General features: G+C 45.8%; 1 protein-coding gene across 3 annotated transcripts in view; it reads left to right on the top strand.

Moving 5' to 3' along the window:
- IL12B (interleukin 12B) overlaps positions 1 to 18,229 on the top strand; it is a 122,206-nt gene that overhangs the window by 19,866 nt on the left and 84,111 nt on the right. For all 3 annotated transcript variants that reach the window (XM_069653907.1, XM_069653906.1, XM_069653908.1), the window contains exon 3: positions 8,398 to 8,676. In XM_069653907.1, coding sequence (XP_069510008.1) covers positions 8,398 to 8,676 — 279 coding nt within the window. The remainder of the gene's footprint in view (positions 1 to 8,397; positions 8,677 to 18,229) is intronic.

The following is an 18,229-nucleotide window of genomic DNA, read 5'->3' on the forward strand; positions in this document are numbered from 1 at the left end:
CTAGAAGGGCATGCTGTATGCTGGCTGGGTACCAGTTCTGGAGCTGCTGGAGGGTTCTCTGGATTCAGTATCTCCCTCTGTTCCCTGGGAGATGTTTAGGGGAGGGATCTTGCTTCCCTCTTGGAGGTCCTGGCCTTCCTTCACTGGCAGAAGGTGTAAGGCAGACTGTATTTTCAGCCAAGGTCCAATGATGAGTTCTTCCTTCTGCTTCTGTTGAAGCCTTCAGTTGATCTGCCAAAAGAGGGGCTCGGCTGTCTTTTAAAGCACCACAGTGATTGGAGCAGGCTAAGCCAATCTGAATGAATCAATCCTGGGTCTCCACCAACAATCTCCTGTATGCATGAGGTCATAACAAGAGTGCCTTGCAACAGAAAAGGGAAAGGAGTGAAAACATGTAATGCTAAGTTTCACCCATTTTCCTGTCTGTTGTGGATCAAAGTGTCTCTCGAGCTAAAGGAGCTCTCTGTGGTTCCCAATTAAAGCGGCTGGTCTCCCTTGAAGCTGCAGCGAGACCAAACTTTCTGGCTCCCTCAAACCACATACTCATACCTTCAGAATGGGCCCCCCATCAGGGATGACTATTGTAAACACGCAGTCCCAGACATGACATTTCACTGTGAATCGATACTGAGGGTGGGCACTGGCATCAGGTTGACACAGTTGCATATGAAAGGTTGTTGGGGGTTTCCTGTCTCCTTTGTTCGCCTCTGCAGCCAGGCCCCATGTGGACCTGTTTGAATTACTCTCTGATTAGTATGAAAAGTACTGCAACAAGCTATAGGGCTCAACAAAAGGTGAGGGCAGATCCATGGAGCATTTGTTAGTTAAATAGGCTGGCCAAGGCAAGGGGGAAGCATTTGCCCTCCCCTTCTGGAGATGCAGCATGTACTCCACCTGTCAGATCCTACCTAAAATGTGACAGGGGTCAGGAGGTGCACCTCTAGACTCTGTCCACCCAGAGTACGTGGGTCTATGTGTATGTTGCGCAGTGAACATAGGAAAATGTGTGTGGATTAGCCCCACACATTTTCCAGAGGTTGATCTACCATCATTCAATCTCATTTAAAATTTCAAAAAAGCCCAGGTGAGTGCCCTCCTTTTCACCTCTTATGAAAAGCTGTTGAGTCTGACTCAATGCCCCTTATCGTCACCAAGTCAGGACCCCCCTCCAAGCTCTATCTCTCCCCCACGTGCTCACCCCATCGAATGTGTCTTTTCAAATTCAACACAGCTTTGGTTAGCCACTTCGATCTTCACTACCCAGCGTACCCTTTCATTATCTCTTCCCTACACCCACAACCACAGATCTGTCACTTTCCTCACTGCTTAATGGACTCTCCACTCACTCTCACCTCTGCTCTAAATGCTGAGAAGTCGTCCTACTAAAAGGATCTCTTATCATACCCTCTCTTCGATCATATTCGATCATACTCTTTCAAGCTGTCCCTGCCCCTCCATGCCATGCTTGCTCCCCCAAACTCTGTTCCATATTATTCTGACTCTCCACTGATTACTTTGCCTCTTCTCAGATAAAATCAGTAAGATTCTGGGCAACCTTTCAAACCTTTCATCTAACCCCCTCCTACTCTTCACTACCCTCCTCCTCCAATCTCTTATCCCTATCAACATCCCTATTGATCCTTTTGCACCCTAAACTGTCAACGAGTGTGCACCAGGTACCTGCTCTCATCTCTCTGCCATCTTCAATCTCTCTATCATCTAGAACATTTCTAGCTGGCAACAAGTGGCAACGGTCAGACCCATTGTGAAGAAACCTAATGATGACTCCACCAGTTCCTCTTTCCCCAGTTCTGTCTCCCATCTGCCTCAACACCCTGTAATCCTTCATGGTCTTGTCTGCAACACCATTGTCAAATATTTGTAGACAAATGCTCTGTGCAACCATCTCCATTCTGTGTTCTCCAATAGATCATACTTCTCAAGCTCTCCGCTGCCTTCAACATCTCAGACAATCCCACCCTCCTTCACACTCTTTCCTTCCTTGGATTCTAGGGTACCATTGCCAAATGCATGGTTCCATGTGTTAAAATCACGAAAAAAATTGCTGTTTGCACAAAATATCGTGGCAAAAAGGCAGTGGTTTTGCCGCCGCAATCCATATAATTGATGCAGGGAACACCCCCCGACCCATTATACCATTTAAGGGGAGCAGGGAACACCTCCGCAACCCTCACTTCCCATGAATGGTATAATGGGGTAGTCCTTTACTGGGTCAAATCACAGCATTTTTTCTGCGATTTGTTGTGCAGACAACTTTTTTTGCCGCAATTTCATTACTGCATACCAAATGCATGGCCTGATATCTCTCTGATCACACCTTCTCCATCTCTTGGAACTGTAACATCTCTTCCCCACACCCTTGCCAGTGGACATTCCTATCAAGGATCAGCCTTGAGACCACTCCTCTTTATATATATAATATGTATAATTGGTTATTTATAACACACGTAATACTCAGAGATTTCTAAGCATGGACCCGGGGATTGGACCTGTGTTGCTGCGTCATCTTGCTTCCAAGGCAAGCGCATTGGCCCCTGAGCTATCCTCCCGAGACTTTACCCCGTGGGCTTCCTTCCTGGGCAAACGCATCTCATCCTTCAGGCTCTGTTATCACCTAGCCGCTGAGGACACCCAGATATTGACTTTGCTCTCATTTACCCCTGATATCTCTGAACATATCACCAACTGTCCCATCATGATCAGACATTGGGTGGCACTGCTGTCTCACACTAAACTTCTCAAGGACTGAAGTCTTCTTTCTCCCAGCCTCCAACGGCAACCTCAAACCTTCCTTACCATATCTCCATGCCCCCAGGACCATAAAAGTACCTTCCAAAGTTCCGAACCTTGAGGTCCTCTGTAAAGGAGAAGTCAAACTGCATCACTTCCTCAACCGGGGTCCACCTTATAAATATCAGGAAAGCCCAATTGCACCTGACTCACCACTGTGTTAAAACTCTCGTCTTGATGCTGGTTCTCAGTAAACTGAACTACATGCCCATCCTACTCTTGACACTCCCCCTCTAGTTGTTTACTCCCCTCTAAAAAATACTGACCTTTTCCACATACCCACTGCCACCTACCATGACCTTCCCTCACCTGCATGTACCACCATCATGCAGGGTGGCTCTCTATGAAGAATCGCTCACTTATCAAGTTTCTGCTCATTGTGTTCAAATCTACCCATGGCCTAACCCCCCACCCCACCACCACTTCCTGGCTGAACCAATTTCTCTCTACTCTCCTGCTCAGGCCCACTGTTCTCTGCACCTTGCCCCCCACTGCGCAAGCTCCTGCTTCTTCTCGTTTACTTTCATGCCACCTCACCACTGGAACTTTTTTCAGAGCATATATTGCTGTGGCATTTAAAGTAACTAACAAACCATCTTTGTAAAGTATTTAGCAATGTCCTTATCATCAAGGATAAAGCTTCTTAATATGATTCGTTCCCTGATGCTCATCCTAAACCCTGCCCGCACTATAACCCGCAATAGAAATAGATATTCGTAATGCGGAGCATAATCAAGATGGCCTTTGATCTCCCCTCAATCAATCAATCCATCACTCATTCAGTCAGTAGGTCAACACAACCTTTCCAATGCCTCCAAGTTTGAGTATAGTTGATTTACCGTTTCTTTATCAACACAACAATAACTTGAAGTATGCAACTAGCAGCAGCAAACTCAACATCTAACTCAACAATGTGGGTAGACCTACCTTACCCAAGATGGCCCCTCCTGCTGAGGCGCATCCGTACTATCCTTTGGCAATAGCATCAGAACATGTCTCATGCCCTTGCTATTTCTCTGCTTCTACATTTTCCCTTGTTTCCACAAGTCAGTCAGCCTCACTCTCCTTTCCGTCTCATCTTCTGTATCAGTCGGGATCTGTGTGGAGACTTGCATATGTGGCAGCGCATTTGTAAGGGAGGTTTTATGATAGTGGGCCCATGTAAGAAGAATGCCAAGAAAAAAGATAATGTCCACTGCCACTTGATTTTACCATCTGCAACTTCTCGGTCACTGGCTTTAAGGCCTGTCTCCTCTGAAGGATAGCCAGGGAGATATCCTGGAAGATTGCGCACGTGTGGTTGCTAAAGGGGACCATACCCAGCTCTCTGCCAACTTCCAACACATTCTCCTTCATTTTCTACTAATTGAATTCTGCCAGGATGTCCTTGAAATCGTCTTGTATTCTTCATCTTTTAGACCCCAATCTATGGATTTGGTCTAGTCCAGTGCTTGTGCCATCTTCCTCCCCTATTCTGCGGCAAACAGTTCTTAGCTAAATCTTCCAATAACTTCTCCTTCTTCCCCTTCCTCTTGGCCCATAATTCACAGATTCTCTCTTCTAGCTCCATTTTCCATATCGTCACACTCGAATGCAACCATTTTTTGCTTGTTCTTCTAGCTCTTCAATCCTCCCCTATACAATGTGCCATTACCTTCTGATGCCTCCACCGGGGCCTGCAAACCTTTCGCCAAGTACATCAATGTTTCCACACACCTGTGCTAAACCCCTTGCTTCACATCATCGTGCCCTTTCTGCCGATCATCATTTATCTCTGTGTGAAGCTGGCTCAGGTATTCCAAAGGACCAACCTTAGTTATGACCATTTTCCAACAGTGAGCTTCTGCTGGCATATTTGTCCTGCTTACAGCCACTTGGAAACAAGAGGTGGCGGTCTTTGCTGTGTGTTTTCTGGCTTTAGGCATCATCCAAGAACAGAGGTCACCCCTCTGCGAGGGTTCAATGGCCGGTCTCCTCAGTAAGACAGTGATGCAACTGATCACACCGTTATCCCTGCGGCCAACCTCCTGGCCCAGGAACTCCAAATCCGTCGATTAGAATTTCCACTACAGGCTACGAGGCTCCCAAAAAGGGCTGGCTAAGTATTGCGTCAGACCTTCCACTTACATTTATCCTACCACTATCAGCCTTCTCTACTTCAGCCTTTGAGAATGGTTTATTATTTCATATTTAACATGTTATATATTATTTACTGATGTAGTTCCATTATATATAGTTATGCCGAAGTTTATCCTTTTTATTTGCTTTAGCTGATGATTTGCTATTTAAGCCTTATTTCCTTATTCATTTGTTGGAATGCTGAACAGTCATGTTATTGAATGCTGTCTACTCTTCCATAGAACTTGCCCAATCCAACATGTCCGCTTCCATTGAGACCGGCAAAATATCTGTCCTGTGACAATGCGGGTGGCCAGTTCCCCACCACTCCTGCCACCACCCAAAGCTGCTCCCCACAGCGACGACATATTTGGGGTTATACTATAGCTGGCAACTGCCCATTGTGGTTGATGGATGCACTGAATATCACCACTTCATAATTAAAGTGAGCCTGAGAGAATAAGTTCTGGGTCTCAAAAATAAGTGCGAGGGCTGAGCCCCGGCAAACACCCCCACACATTAAGCACTGGCTATGTGGACACGTTAGTTAATCCTCATTTCAGAGTCGCACAGTAACCCATCGGGTAATTCGTTTTACTGCACGTGGTATTACCACAGGCAGTGATATCGCACGTGGAAACACTTTAGTGCGAAGGAAATCAGGTCATTTTTTAGAGTTCATTGCACAAAATTCATACCTTGGTGGAGCATAACAAACATGCGATATTCTACGGTACTGAATGTTTCACCAGTACCGCCACACTTGTAGTGACCCCCCTTAAATCACAAAATAAGGGCGTTAACGAAACAGCAAATGGATGATATATAACGAGTTACAATGTTCTATGGTCTTTCGATACGATGCCTCGCTGCCGCCCGATGTGTACTATCGGTAGCGTCCCCAGCTGATGTTCCACACGGCTCCCTAATCGTGCCGTCATCCCTGGACCACCCTGTGTATCATCCTGTGCGGCCTCCATGATTGGTTGAAGGGTCTTTTAAATCCCATGTCTCGAACCAGCAATGGCAGACATGCTGGCATTCTGCTTTTGACAATTATTTTTCCTGATATCTGAATTGTGAAATAGGGGATTTCCTCAAGCCACTAATAAGATTATCTTTTGAAATCACAAAGACATGTCAAATATATCTAGTCATTGCAACTCCACTGCTCCTCTTCATTCAGCTACCACTACACCCATATCATGGCACTAGCGCCTCCCATCCCACAAAGCATGACGTTTATGGCCCTTATAGCAACATTTCTTCCCCAAAAGGTACACTCCTAACAAAAACAATTGTACACTTTGACAAACGTGTGCTCTATACTTCTTTAGAGTTCAGTAACCAACCCATGACACAGCACTACCCTTTTTCACCAATTCAATATCCTCTCATACCAAAGTCGCTAACCCTCTCTACCAAATAGCCACTCATTCCATGTGCTGCTCCTTCTACACAAAACCCACACCTCATAACAAGAGCACTAACCCTCTTTACCAATTAACTTACTCATACCATGTGATCATCCTTCCACACAAAATAGACACCCCATAACTAGAGTTAGAGTTAGAGGAGCGTAGTGCTCTAGCAGCAGAGTTTTTAGGGGGTGGGGGGAGTTGGAGATAACATGGTCCAAGGCCCCAGAAGGAGGGTCTTGAGTTTGATCCTTGCAGCCACCGGGAGCCATTGGAGAGATTTTAGGGCTGGAGAGATGTGGTCCCTGGGCTTGAGGCCAAGGACAAGTCTTGCAGTCCTGTTCTGGATTAGTTGCAGAGGGTGAAGAGTAGAGGAAAGCAGATTGAGAAAGAGGTTGTTGCAGTAGTCCAGCCTAGAGAGAACCAGGGCTCTGGAGACAGTGTGCTTCTGGGGGAAAGTGTGAAATGTAAGAATACCTTTGAGGAGGTGCAGCTGGTAGTGGACCTTCTTCGCAAGGTCTATGATGTGAGCAGAGAAGGAGAAAGTGGAGTCAAAGATGACACTAAGGGTTTTTGCCTCACAAGAAGGCGAGAGAAGATGGCCCGTGGAGGGCCCCCAGAGTGAAAGAGCAAAAGTGGGAGCCTGGGTCCCAATGAGAAGGATCTCACCCTAACTGGCAACAAGGCTGAGATCATGGGAGACGCACCACACCTGAATCACGGATAGACAGTCAGGAATGAGAGAGTGCGGCATGGAGGCTGAGGGGAGCCTGAAGGAGAGCTGAGTGTCATCCGCAAAACACTGAAATTTAGAGGAGAAGGTAGAGATAAGGTGGGCCAAACGGATCAAGTAGATATTGAAGAGCCAGGTGAGTGGTTAGAGCCCTGGGGAACACCACATGTGGAGAGAGAGGTGGTGGCGAGAATGGACCCAAGTTAGACCTGGTTAGGTTCGGTTCAGGAGGAAGGAGGTCAGCCAAGCCAGGGTGCCCAGGTTCTCATGAAGAGGGTTGATCAGGATGGCATGATTGACTGTGTCAAAAGCAGAGGAGAGATCAAGGAGGATAAGGACAGAAGTACGGCTGGAATCGGGATTAGTGAGCAGATCTTCACGGTGTTTAGGAGAGTAGTTTCCTTGCTTCTGGCTGCTTTGAAGCCAGACTGGTCATGGAGACAGCCAACAGAATCAGTGTGGAGAGTAAGCTGGGAGATGGCCAGCTTTTCCAGGAGTTTGCCCAGAAAAGGAGCGATAGAGATCGGGCGGCAGTTTGCCGGACAGGAAGGATCGCCAGAAAGCTTTTTAGGAGGGGGTGCACAAGAGAGTACTTGTAGAGCCATTGCTGACAATTGCCCTCCCTCCCCTGTTTTAAAATCCCCACTCCCTTGCTTCTCTGCTCCCTAACCTTGTTGTTCACTCACTGAGTCAAAAGCCATCTGTTGCTTCCGGAAGCTGGGTCCGCACTCAATAAATACCGTAATAATAATGATAAACAAATAATAACATCACTACCCCTTGTCACCAAATAGATTACTAATAACAAAACCACCAAGGGTTCCACCCCTCTCTGCAAAATGATCAGCCTTCTCATGCCAAGAGCACGCAACCTCTTTGCCAACTATCCACACATATAAAGAGCACTTCTCATCCTCTCCCACACACATGTACCATCTATCTCATTTAAAGTAGCGCTCTTCAAAAAATATGTGGGACACAAAATGACCACCTTTCACATTTTCAAACAGAATTCACTTGGAGCTGCTGCGATATCCCTCTTCTCAAAAAGCTCACTAAGTCCAACACTTAGCCCTCTTCACCAAACATAGATTTCAAAAGTTTCCTGATCACAACAAGTGCACTGCTAATCATCACGCCTACAACAACACAGACCTGGTGTTCATACGGAGAGGAGCACTCAGAAGCTTTGCCAGTTGTAAAAAGCCAAAGGATTTGTAAATGTTTTGTTTTTTCAACCATGATGGAAATGTGCTTGTTGGCCGAAGTGTTGCTCCCCTAGTTTGAAATCTCATGATCCTTCCCCCCAAATGTCAGTTTATGTTATAGATTTGGAAACGGATGACGGTGAGGACGTGGAGCTTGAGTGCAAAGCCGCTGCAGAAGATCCCATGGAAGGTGTGGAATGGAAGCACGGACGCTGGAGTGTGGGGCACGGCAGGAAGTTAACAATCACGGTGAAGGAATTGCCTGACGCCGGGAACTACACCTGCCATAGCAGCGACGACGGACGAACCATTGGCTACAACTTCCTGTACATCAATCAACTGTTCAGCGAGTCTGATGCTCCTAGCGGCATCCTGGAGGAGTGGACAGGTACTGTCTAAGGGGAGGGTTCTGATTGCACAGTGCTCCACTCACAGCTAGTGTGCATGCAATTTCCTAAAAGGCTAACACACAGGCGCTCATTTTTCTCTGTGGCATATCGTGAATGAAAGGCTTAAAAGCTTTGCGTAAGACTGTTACGGTTTTTCTTGGCAGCGGAGAGGCAAGGAACACAGCTTGCATTTCCACTGCTCCCTTGCTCTCCGCCATTTAAATACTCCAGTATTTACGCATGCCTTTTCATGCAGGTGCAAATGCTGGGGATCCCTATAGATTTTTGCATCAGATAAAACCGCTGTACTCTATTGGAAATGTTGCAGCGTTTCCTTCATTTGCACGGCAGAGTCCACAAGTGCAGGGCAAAAGGTGTCGTACACGCTTGTATGCCACCTTTGCCCCGCACTTTTGCACCCTGCCATGCAAATTACCAAAATTCGGCAGCGGGACCTGCGCATGTCAAAGTGCAAATGTGCCGGTCCCTGCTTGCAAATTATGCGGGACTCGAAAATTAGCCCCATAGGTGTTCATGTTCCTTAATGAGTAACAAAAAATATGCGTATAATCATTGGAGCTCATTTTACAAATGCAAGTGAATTGCCCGGAGGGGACCACTCACGTTTGCACGTATGTGCAAACAGAGCCCCTCCAAGCAGCTTTTGTCATTTGGGCTGCAGTGTGCAAATTTGAGGAGTAAAATGGTGGTGGCAGCATTTTATGCTTCCTCTTTGTGCTTCACAATGCAAAATGAGCAAATGCTGCTTGCCAATTAAGCATGGCAGGCAGCATTTACAATGGATTCCTTTGTAATCAGTCTGCAATTTTTTGGTGTAAGAAGCAGACGGATTCCATAGGAATCCATTGGTTTTACACAAGCATGAAAATGTCATGCTGGCTTAATAGCAACAATTTCATTTTAAATGAGGCAGGCTGTTAAATAAGGCGTTAAAGCAAGGCATAATGAACACCTCCCTTTAACACCATGCCTCACTTTCCAGCAGTGATGAGCTAGAGGAGGGGCACTGAGTGGTGATAAGTGCATTCCTTCTCTGTATCATCAGTTCGTTTGGTTGATAAATTAATGTAGGCATGCAGTAAATTGATTCCAATGGAATACGCCTCGGTTTTGCACCTGGTCATGGCCAGGTGCATTCCATAGGTATCGATTAGTGCACGCCGCCAGCAAAGCATATTTGTGGGCAGTGTTTACATTTCCACGAGATGGAGTGAAAAAGGAAAGAGTAAAAACCAGTTTGCCTCGCTTTAGCTCTGTCCTTGTCCACTCTACCTCGTGGACAATTTCAGACCCCATAGCACATAAGTGTGCACGTAGGTGGTCACCCACATGCAATTAACATTTTATTTTTAAAACCCTGGAAGTGTGGTTTGAAGGCGGAGAGGAAACGGGTAGGTGAAACATAACGCCTGTTTCACACCCCTTTCCACCTTCAAAAGCCACAACGATCCTGCAGAACGTGAATGAAGGTGTTAAGAAAGTGTAACGCCCGTCTTTAGCACATTCATTTTTCCAGGGGCTTGCCAAATGAGCCGCAATATATAACCCTTGTACGCATGAATCGTACACTATTCGTTTGTATGGCGAAAAAGGGGCACCGATCGAAATGTACACATACTCCAGCACTTACACCCGTTTTTTCGCCTGTTATTTTTATGCTGCTGTGAATTCCTATTGAATCTGGCTGCTATTTACACCAGCACAAAGCAGGCAGATGCCAGAGGAATCCATTGAATACACTGCGTGACATGCAAAAATGGCAGGCAGCATGCAGAGTGCAAAAGGGAGGCACAAAGGTGACTTTACCTCCACTTTACACAACCCTTTTGCACTCCAATGGGCAAATGATACAAATTATGCAGAGGGGACTTGTTAGCAACTAAGTGAAACATAATAGGTCTCTTCTGTGCTATTTGCGGGGACTTGCAAAATGATGGTAATAGCAATACATGAGCGGGATCCTTAAAACTAGAAAAGGAATTACATGTTTAACAGTAGGAACACCTCTGAACCATCAGAGCAGTCAACTACTATAACAGCCAACCATCTGAGATGCTTGGAGCCCAAACAATACAAGGTGTCAAGCCCAGCCTGAATGAGTACATTAGTATAGCACTGGTTTCTCTGCAACACAAGTGGACAGACGCTATTATCCCTGAGGTTCTGATGCAGTAAAACAGTGAGAATTCCTGTGCCACGCTAGAGGGTTGGACATGATGATCCAGTGGACACCAGTACAGTAGTGTAGCTAGGGGAGACTACGTATCTGAAATGGAGCAGAATTTGAGTTTGCCCCAATATGCCAAAACACTGGGGCTCATCATGAGACCGGCGTTAGCCCTTAAATGCGGTGGTAATGGTATTACCCCAATCATGGGTCTGGTGAACTATTAGCACAGCGCTATTTGCACTGGTACTAAGAACGCCACCCCAGCCCATTGGGTTCAGTGGACCCAATGAAGAATGGGTATTTACCGCCTTACCACTACTCGTGATCCGGTGTAAATTGTGCGGACCTAGTAGCGGTAACACAAATTGTGTTGCCGGTATCCCGGCACAATTACCACCGGGTTTCCGACAACCTCGTGATGAGGCCCACTGTGCTGACCTTCTTTTTTATATTCTATTTTATAAAAAAATGTTTTGCTGTACAATTTCAAGACAATATGAATGTGAATTATTGATGCAGAAATTCGTACCACGGAATGAATTGTGGTCTCTTTTTGATTAAGCCATAATTATGTTGATTCTTCTTACATGTACTTTCGCTACTATGTGAGTTTTTTTTTTTTGCTTTTTATACGAGAAAGAGCCATAGCGTGTTTTGTCCCCGCTAAACTTTGTATTGGCCAGATTTCGGCCTCTTGCAGATTGTTTCTAAAAAATAATCTTTTCCAGACCCTGACACTTTTGTATATTTAAACTCATGGTTCATGGGAAGTCAGGACTGAAAGCCAGGTCCCTCATTTTTGTATATGTGAAATCTGAGTATACCAGGGTTATGTTATGTTATGTTAAATGTTAAAGGTATTGGTACTGCGCACCGTCACCAACGGAGTTGGTCCCCAGGTGCTCTTTATGATGATTTATACTGTGCACCACTTTCATTTGCATGGTCTCCAGTTGCTCACGTGGCTCTGTAGGAAAAGTGGGTGGGGTTGGTTAGTGAGGGAAGAGGGATAGGATAGAAGTTGCGCTCGTCTGTTGATGCTGGCAGAACGAGCAAAAAATTGGCGTCTGTTCGTGCCAGCTTTCTAGGTGTGCTTTATTGTGTGCACTGGGCTTGTTGTATCCAGAGGGGCAGCGTCCAGTGTCTGGATTGTTTGTTGTTTGCAACTGTTTGTGGCATGGTTAGCAGCGGGTGTGTGGTTTATGTGTTTCTTTAGTTTATTTATTTATTTAAATTGAGATTGTTTTTTGTCATGCAGGTGTATATGTCCCTGAGGCATTTGTTGAGGGTGTTGTTTGGGTCTTTATTGGAGGTTATTTTGAAGATGAGTTGGGTATCATCTATGTAGTTGTAGTCGGTCAGTCCATGGGTTTTAATTAGTTTCATTAGGGGGACATGTAGATGTTGAAGAAGAGCAGGGAGAGGCTTGATCCTTTTGGTACACTGGAGGTGATGTTTTCAGTGTTTAATGTATATGGCGGTAAGTGTGTTCTTTCTGTTCAGTTGGTGTGGAAAGATTTTAGCCAATGTAGTGCAGAGTTTTGTATGCTGCATTCCTCCAGTCGCTGTACTAGTGTTGTGTGTCTGATTGTGTCGAAGGTGGCTGGTATGTCTAGTAGTGTGAGGGCCAATTAGGTACTGTTGTCTGCATTTATTGTTAGGTCCCATATGGAGAGAAGTGCTGATTCAGTTCCTCTCATGGGTCTGAAGCCGACTTGGGAGTGGTTGAGTATTCTGTTGCTTTCTACATGGCTAAGTAGAACTTTGTAGATGTGGTTCTCAAGGATTTTCGTTTCGCTGGGTGAGGTAGATCTAGGTCTGTAGTTTGTATGCTCTTCTGCATTTCCTGTTTGATTTTTTAGGAGGGACTTGATGAATGCTGATTTGAACGTTTTAGGTACTATTCCCGTGTTTAGGGATAGGTTGATTAGTAGTAGTGGTTGTGGACTTTTTTTTAGGCTGCTTCTGGGCGAGGGTCACTGGGGGATCTGATGAGGTTGGTGACTTTTATTAGTTGGTTGAAAGTTTCTTCGCTTATTGGTCCAAAAAGATGGAGTGGTGTGGTGGTTGGTGGTGCACTGGTTTCTGGTGGTTCTGGGGGCGTTTTCTGGTAGGGCGGCTTGCATCGATGCGTTGTTGTGTTACTTCTATTTTTGTTCTTAGATGGGTTGTGATGGTACAACGCATTTATTGCACAAGGGTAGGTTTTTCATTTCCTTGATGATTTAGAATAATTAATGTTATAGGTTTGTTGCTGATTGGATTCTTGTGGTGTAATATGCTTTCTTTTGCTTTCAGGACTGCTGATTTGCAAATTTGGATTTGTCATTGGTATTTGTTTTTGTCCGACTGGTTGTAGTGATATCTCCATTGGTTTTACAGTTTGTGGTTTGTTTTTTTGAGTTCCCTCAGTTTTTCAGTGAACCAACTTGCTGTCATTTTCTTTGAAGTGGGTTTCTAGAGTTTTGCAGGTGCTAATTGGTCTATGGCATCTCTGATCCAGGTATCGAGTTTCTCTCCGCTGAGTCTGTAGTCATTCTATTTAGCTGGTAGGTGTTTGGTTTGGTTGATTCCTGTAGCTCTGTTAGCGCTTCCAGGTTAAGACTCTTCCAGTTTCTTTTGTTTGTCACAGGGAGTTTTACGTTGGTGGGCATCATGCAGCTTGGGATTTTGATGATGAATGGGATCATATGGTGATCGCTCCATGTAATTGGTAATGGTGGTGCGATGGTCGAGATTCCATCACTGCAGAAGATTGCATCTAAGGTGCGTCCAGCACTGTGGGTGGGTCCTTTTCCTATGTGTTTGAAGTGGAGTGTTTCCAATAGGGCACTGATGGAGTTTGCTGTGGTTTCATTTTCTCTTTCAAACCAGATGTTGAAGTCCCCAGAACAATAATGTTGGCTTAATAAGTGGATAGGTGGCAATGGCATCAGTGAGATTCGTAGCAAAGTTGGGGTTGGAGGATGGGGGTTATAGTAGGCTGGATTGGTTGTCAAACTTAATGTTGATTAGGAGTGATTTGCAATCTTCTATGTCGGTTGAGTGAAGTGGTGTGGAGCAGATGTGTTTTGTGTGCTATTGCGATTCCTCCTCCTCTTTATTTTTTTCTATTGAAGTTGTCCGGTACAGCTTCATGTGCGATTGTTTTGTAATTATCTGATAGCCATGTTTCTGTGAGGAAGAAAGAGCGTGTCAGTGCCACCTTCGCTTAGGATGTCATACATTTCTGTTTTGTGCTTAGCCATGGATCTTACATTGAGTAGACTGCAGTGTAGAGTGTGCATTTTTCCTTGTTCTTTATTGCATATCATTTCTCGCATCTCGGTTTGGGTGGTGCCTGTTAGATTTTCGGTTCTCTCTTGGGTGAGGCTGTTATTTGCTGGTTATATAGTTGGAGCCTCTATCCCTTTGTTGAGGAGTTCAATTAAGTTGAGTGATGGGTTTCTTTGTTCTGGTTCATAGTAGTCAGGTATCTGGTTGTCCGTATGGTCTTTCTTTTTTCTCCGTCTCTGGTTGTGTAAGGGGTGTGGATGATTAGGGATTCTATCTTAGCTCTGATTTTCTGTTGGTGTTTTTCTGAGAATGTCTTTGGAGAGGCTGGGTTCTGTGTGTTGTGGTGTGCGGTTTGGTAGTCTGGTGGGGTTCAGTCTAGAATTCATTACCTCCTTCCCTCCCCCATCCCATGCTAATATCCATGTCTGCTTCTTGCCTCGCTGCCTGGTTCCCTCAGAGTCTTACAGGGCACCAGGCCCGCCTAATCTAGTCTACGCCTGCACTTGGTCACCCCTGATTCTCCCTTAACCTGGACTTGCCCTTCTGGGCCCCTCTCCCTGCACCAGCCTGGCTGGGCCTGCACCCTTTGTAGCCCTTCTAGCCCCTTACCTCAAACGTCGCTGTTGGACCTTCCTTCCCCTGCACTCTCTGCTTCACCTGGCTCTCTCCACCTGGCTTCCCCTGGCACTAACTCTTCTCGCAGGCCCTGCCATACAGACCAGCACTTTCCCCTCCTCCCCCCTCTACTCTGCTCTTCCCTCTACTGCCCTTGCATGTTCCAAATGTCACAAGGCCTAGTAGGATCATTTTTTGTTTTGTCCTCCCTGTCTCCCCTCCCCCTTGTCTTGTTGTGCCTCAAAGCACTTTGTGTATAGGCGCGTTATAAATACCTTATTATTATTATTATTATTATTATTGGGTTGTTAGTACTGGGTTATTTGTTTTCCATTGTGGAATGATTGTAGGTGGAGAGGTAGTGGGAGACGTATGCTGTTTTTGTTCTTGTCTTGGTCCAGCACAAAAACAGATTGGAAATTACACGAAAAACGCAGGTAGATCCCTTCATAAAGACATCAACCAGACTGTAAACTCCTTACCAAGTACTTACCGTACAGGATGGATATGGATTACTATCAGGAAGGCAGGGGAGAGCAGTAATAAAGGTGTGTGAGACGGACATGGTATCAAGAGACGACACAGACAAGTGAAACCTTTATTCTCCATGGTCAGGTTGGTGGAACGCCTAACTTGTCCTAACTCTAAGATGGGAATGTTCCCTAACAGAAAAAAAAAACTTAGTCTGTCAGTCCAAAACAAAATACTGTCTGCGTCAAAACCTATGCTTGTCCTCACTTCTACAGAATAATAGGGTGAATGGGATTTGGTGAACTCAATCGTGTTCAAAATAAAGTTAATGTGACAATGGAGCCTTTTTGCAGCTCCCTTCCCCAAGTTTAAGGCACTCAGGATTATAAAGTTCCACAAGTCTCTCAGGTTTCACTTGGCAAAGAAAAGTTCACTTGGCACAATGTTCACTTGGCAAAAGAAGTTCACTGTACCTTTTCCTGGTAAGTTCTTTAGGCTTCTCCCGGTCTCCTTCCCATGAACCCAGAAGCACTTTAGATCATGCAGCTCCTCATTTTCAATTGGGCTCCCCTGGTCATGGTGCAGTTGTCAGACCACAAATCCACCCATTACAGGTCAGGCAACCAGGTGCCTTATCCTTAATAGTGTTCTCTTTTCCTTATACTGGGGTCTCAGCGGCCAGACTGGATCACTCTCCCACCTGGTGGCCACCCCCATGCTTTTGCAACACACTTTGCTCCCACTTAATTTCTCGTACAGCTCCCCCTTTTTAGAATCTCTATTTCGCTCACTTTTCATGTCCGTTCACAGCTCCCCTCTTTGCAGACACTTCCTTTCTTTACACAGAGTCATTTGAGAATGTGTAATCATACATGCGACCACTCTGCCACTATGTATCCTTGTAATTCTATTTGTCAATTTCACCCAACGCGTCTCCAGTCTTACGCATTCGGGCTGCAACGTTTATCTTGCTCGCTTATTTCAGTACACACCGGGCTCTCACTGCGCTTCACTCACTGATGGTGTTTTCTTCATTCTTGGGTTAACGTCTTTGTTATCTGAGGTCAGTTTCCCCCCGCCTCTCCTCAGTCACTCCTGGGCTCCTTTCCTGGCCCAGGGGAACCAGCATTTCATTTTACCAATGTAACTAGGGATCAGCACAGTTCTCAGTTCCCTTTTTTGGACTTCTCTTCTTTGCTGGAAACATGGCCCGTTCTCCATGCTTCTCCCGGATGCTTCCTCACACAGACCCTCAGCCTCTCCACGTCCCTGTTTCTTCCAGCTGGTCCTGGGCAGCCACGGCTCCTCAGCTCTCCTCCCAACTCGCTCTCTCTGCTGATTGCTAGTGTTCCTTTTATACTCTCCTAAAGACTTGAAAGGCTGCAGGTGGGCATGGTTGATTTCAATTGCCTGATCCTGCCTGGAATTGTTAGTGGGAAATGGCCTATGAAGATGTTAATATGTCTCTATCTGCATTGTCTTTGTTCCAGTACCATGTTTCTCGTAGGAAATCTGTACTCCTCTTGATTTCCTCTTCTTAGTCACAGTACTTGAGTGATACTTGGAGAAAAAAAACATTGTTTGTCTTAATACATCCTCCGAAGCCTGGGGGTTGGGGGGGTCAGGTAGATCACTGTCAAGAAAAGGGGATACCATGTTTCATCCTCGGATATTCCCTCCCCAATCCCTGAGGACCCTTTGCCCAGGTGATCCTCCCTTGCTTGTCCGCCACCAGGGTCGGGATCCAAACGCGATGGCCCTGCCCTGGCCACCTGTGTAGAAGGTCTGCAGGGAGCAGGCTGGGAAAGACCCTTGGGTTCTTCACAGGTGTTATATGGTACTTAGTAGCAATGGGTGTTTGTATATTAAAATTAGATGTTGCTGTTGGCAGGCTGGAGCAGCACCAGTATATAGTGATACATTCCAATTTCCTATTTAGAAGGGAGTGGAGAAAGCCTCTTGGGAATCATCAGTTGGGAGAGTGGAGAGCAGAGAGTGAGGAAGGCGTGGTAGCTAGGGACTTTATTACCCACTACTTTATATTGCTGCAATAAAGGAACTTCACCAAACTTGACAAGGCATACCGCTTACCTCATTTGAAAGGGCTCCAGAAACAAAGGACAGAGACACCTGACTGCCTCAGCCAATTGCTATGAAGAAGGGGTTGGGAGGAGAAAAAGGACCGAAACAAACAAATGACAACACAAAGGCAGTGCCTTCTAGGAGCAATCCAGCCCAAAAAAATGGATTGGAAATCACACTAAAAACACAGCTAGATCTCTCCAAAAAGACACCAAACAGGATATAAACTCCTTCCTAAGTGCTTGCTGTACACGATGGCTATGGATCACTATTGGGAAGGCAGGGGATAGCAGTATGAAAGGGCTCTAAAAAAAAAAAGGACAGAGACACCTCACTGCCTCAGCCAATTGCTACGAAGATGGAGGGGGGCAGAAACAAACAAAGGACTACACCACAAAAGCAGTGCCCTCTAGGAGCAATCCAGCACAAAAAACCGGATTGGAAATAACACTAAAACACAGATATATTCCTCCATAAAGACACCAAACAGGCTATAAACTCCTTCCCAAGTGCTTGCTGCTTGCTGTACAGGATGGCTATGGATTACTATCAGACGTTTATACCTGAAAGCACATTTACCGCAGGCCTGAGTTACTGGCTCTGGAGCGGGGGCATAGACCAGATTTATGCTGGTTTTAGCACATGCATGTGTAAATTAGCTGCATAAGTGGTAGAGCTGGTACATGACCTTATTTGCCCTGGTATTATTCCAGTATTAACCCTTCTGCAAATGTTGTCATTGCACCAGGGGTACAATCGGCCATATTTGGTCACTGTGCTGGGATATAATTAGCAATGCAGTGACTCAATGGGCCTCATTACGAGCATGGCTGTAGCCGTGCCTGTATGGCAGGCACGGCTACCGCCACGCTCGTCTCCGGCACCGCCTGCCACGATTGGGCAATAACCAGCCCATT

The sequence above is a fragment of the Ambystoma mexicanum genome, chromosome 3q (genome assembly GCF_040938575.1).
Source record: "Ambystoma mexicanum isolate Mex_15411 chromosome 3q, UKY_AmexF1_1, whole genome shotgun sequence".
Taxonomy (NCBI): Eukaryota; Metazoa; Chordata; class Amphibia; order Caudata; family Ambystomatidae; genus Ambystoma; species Ambystoma mexicanum.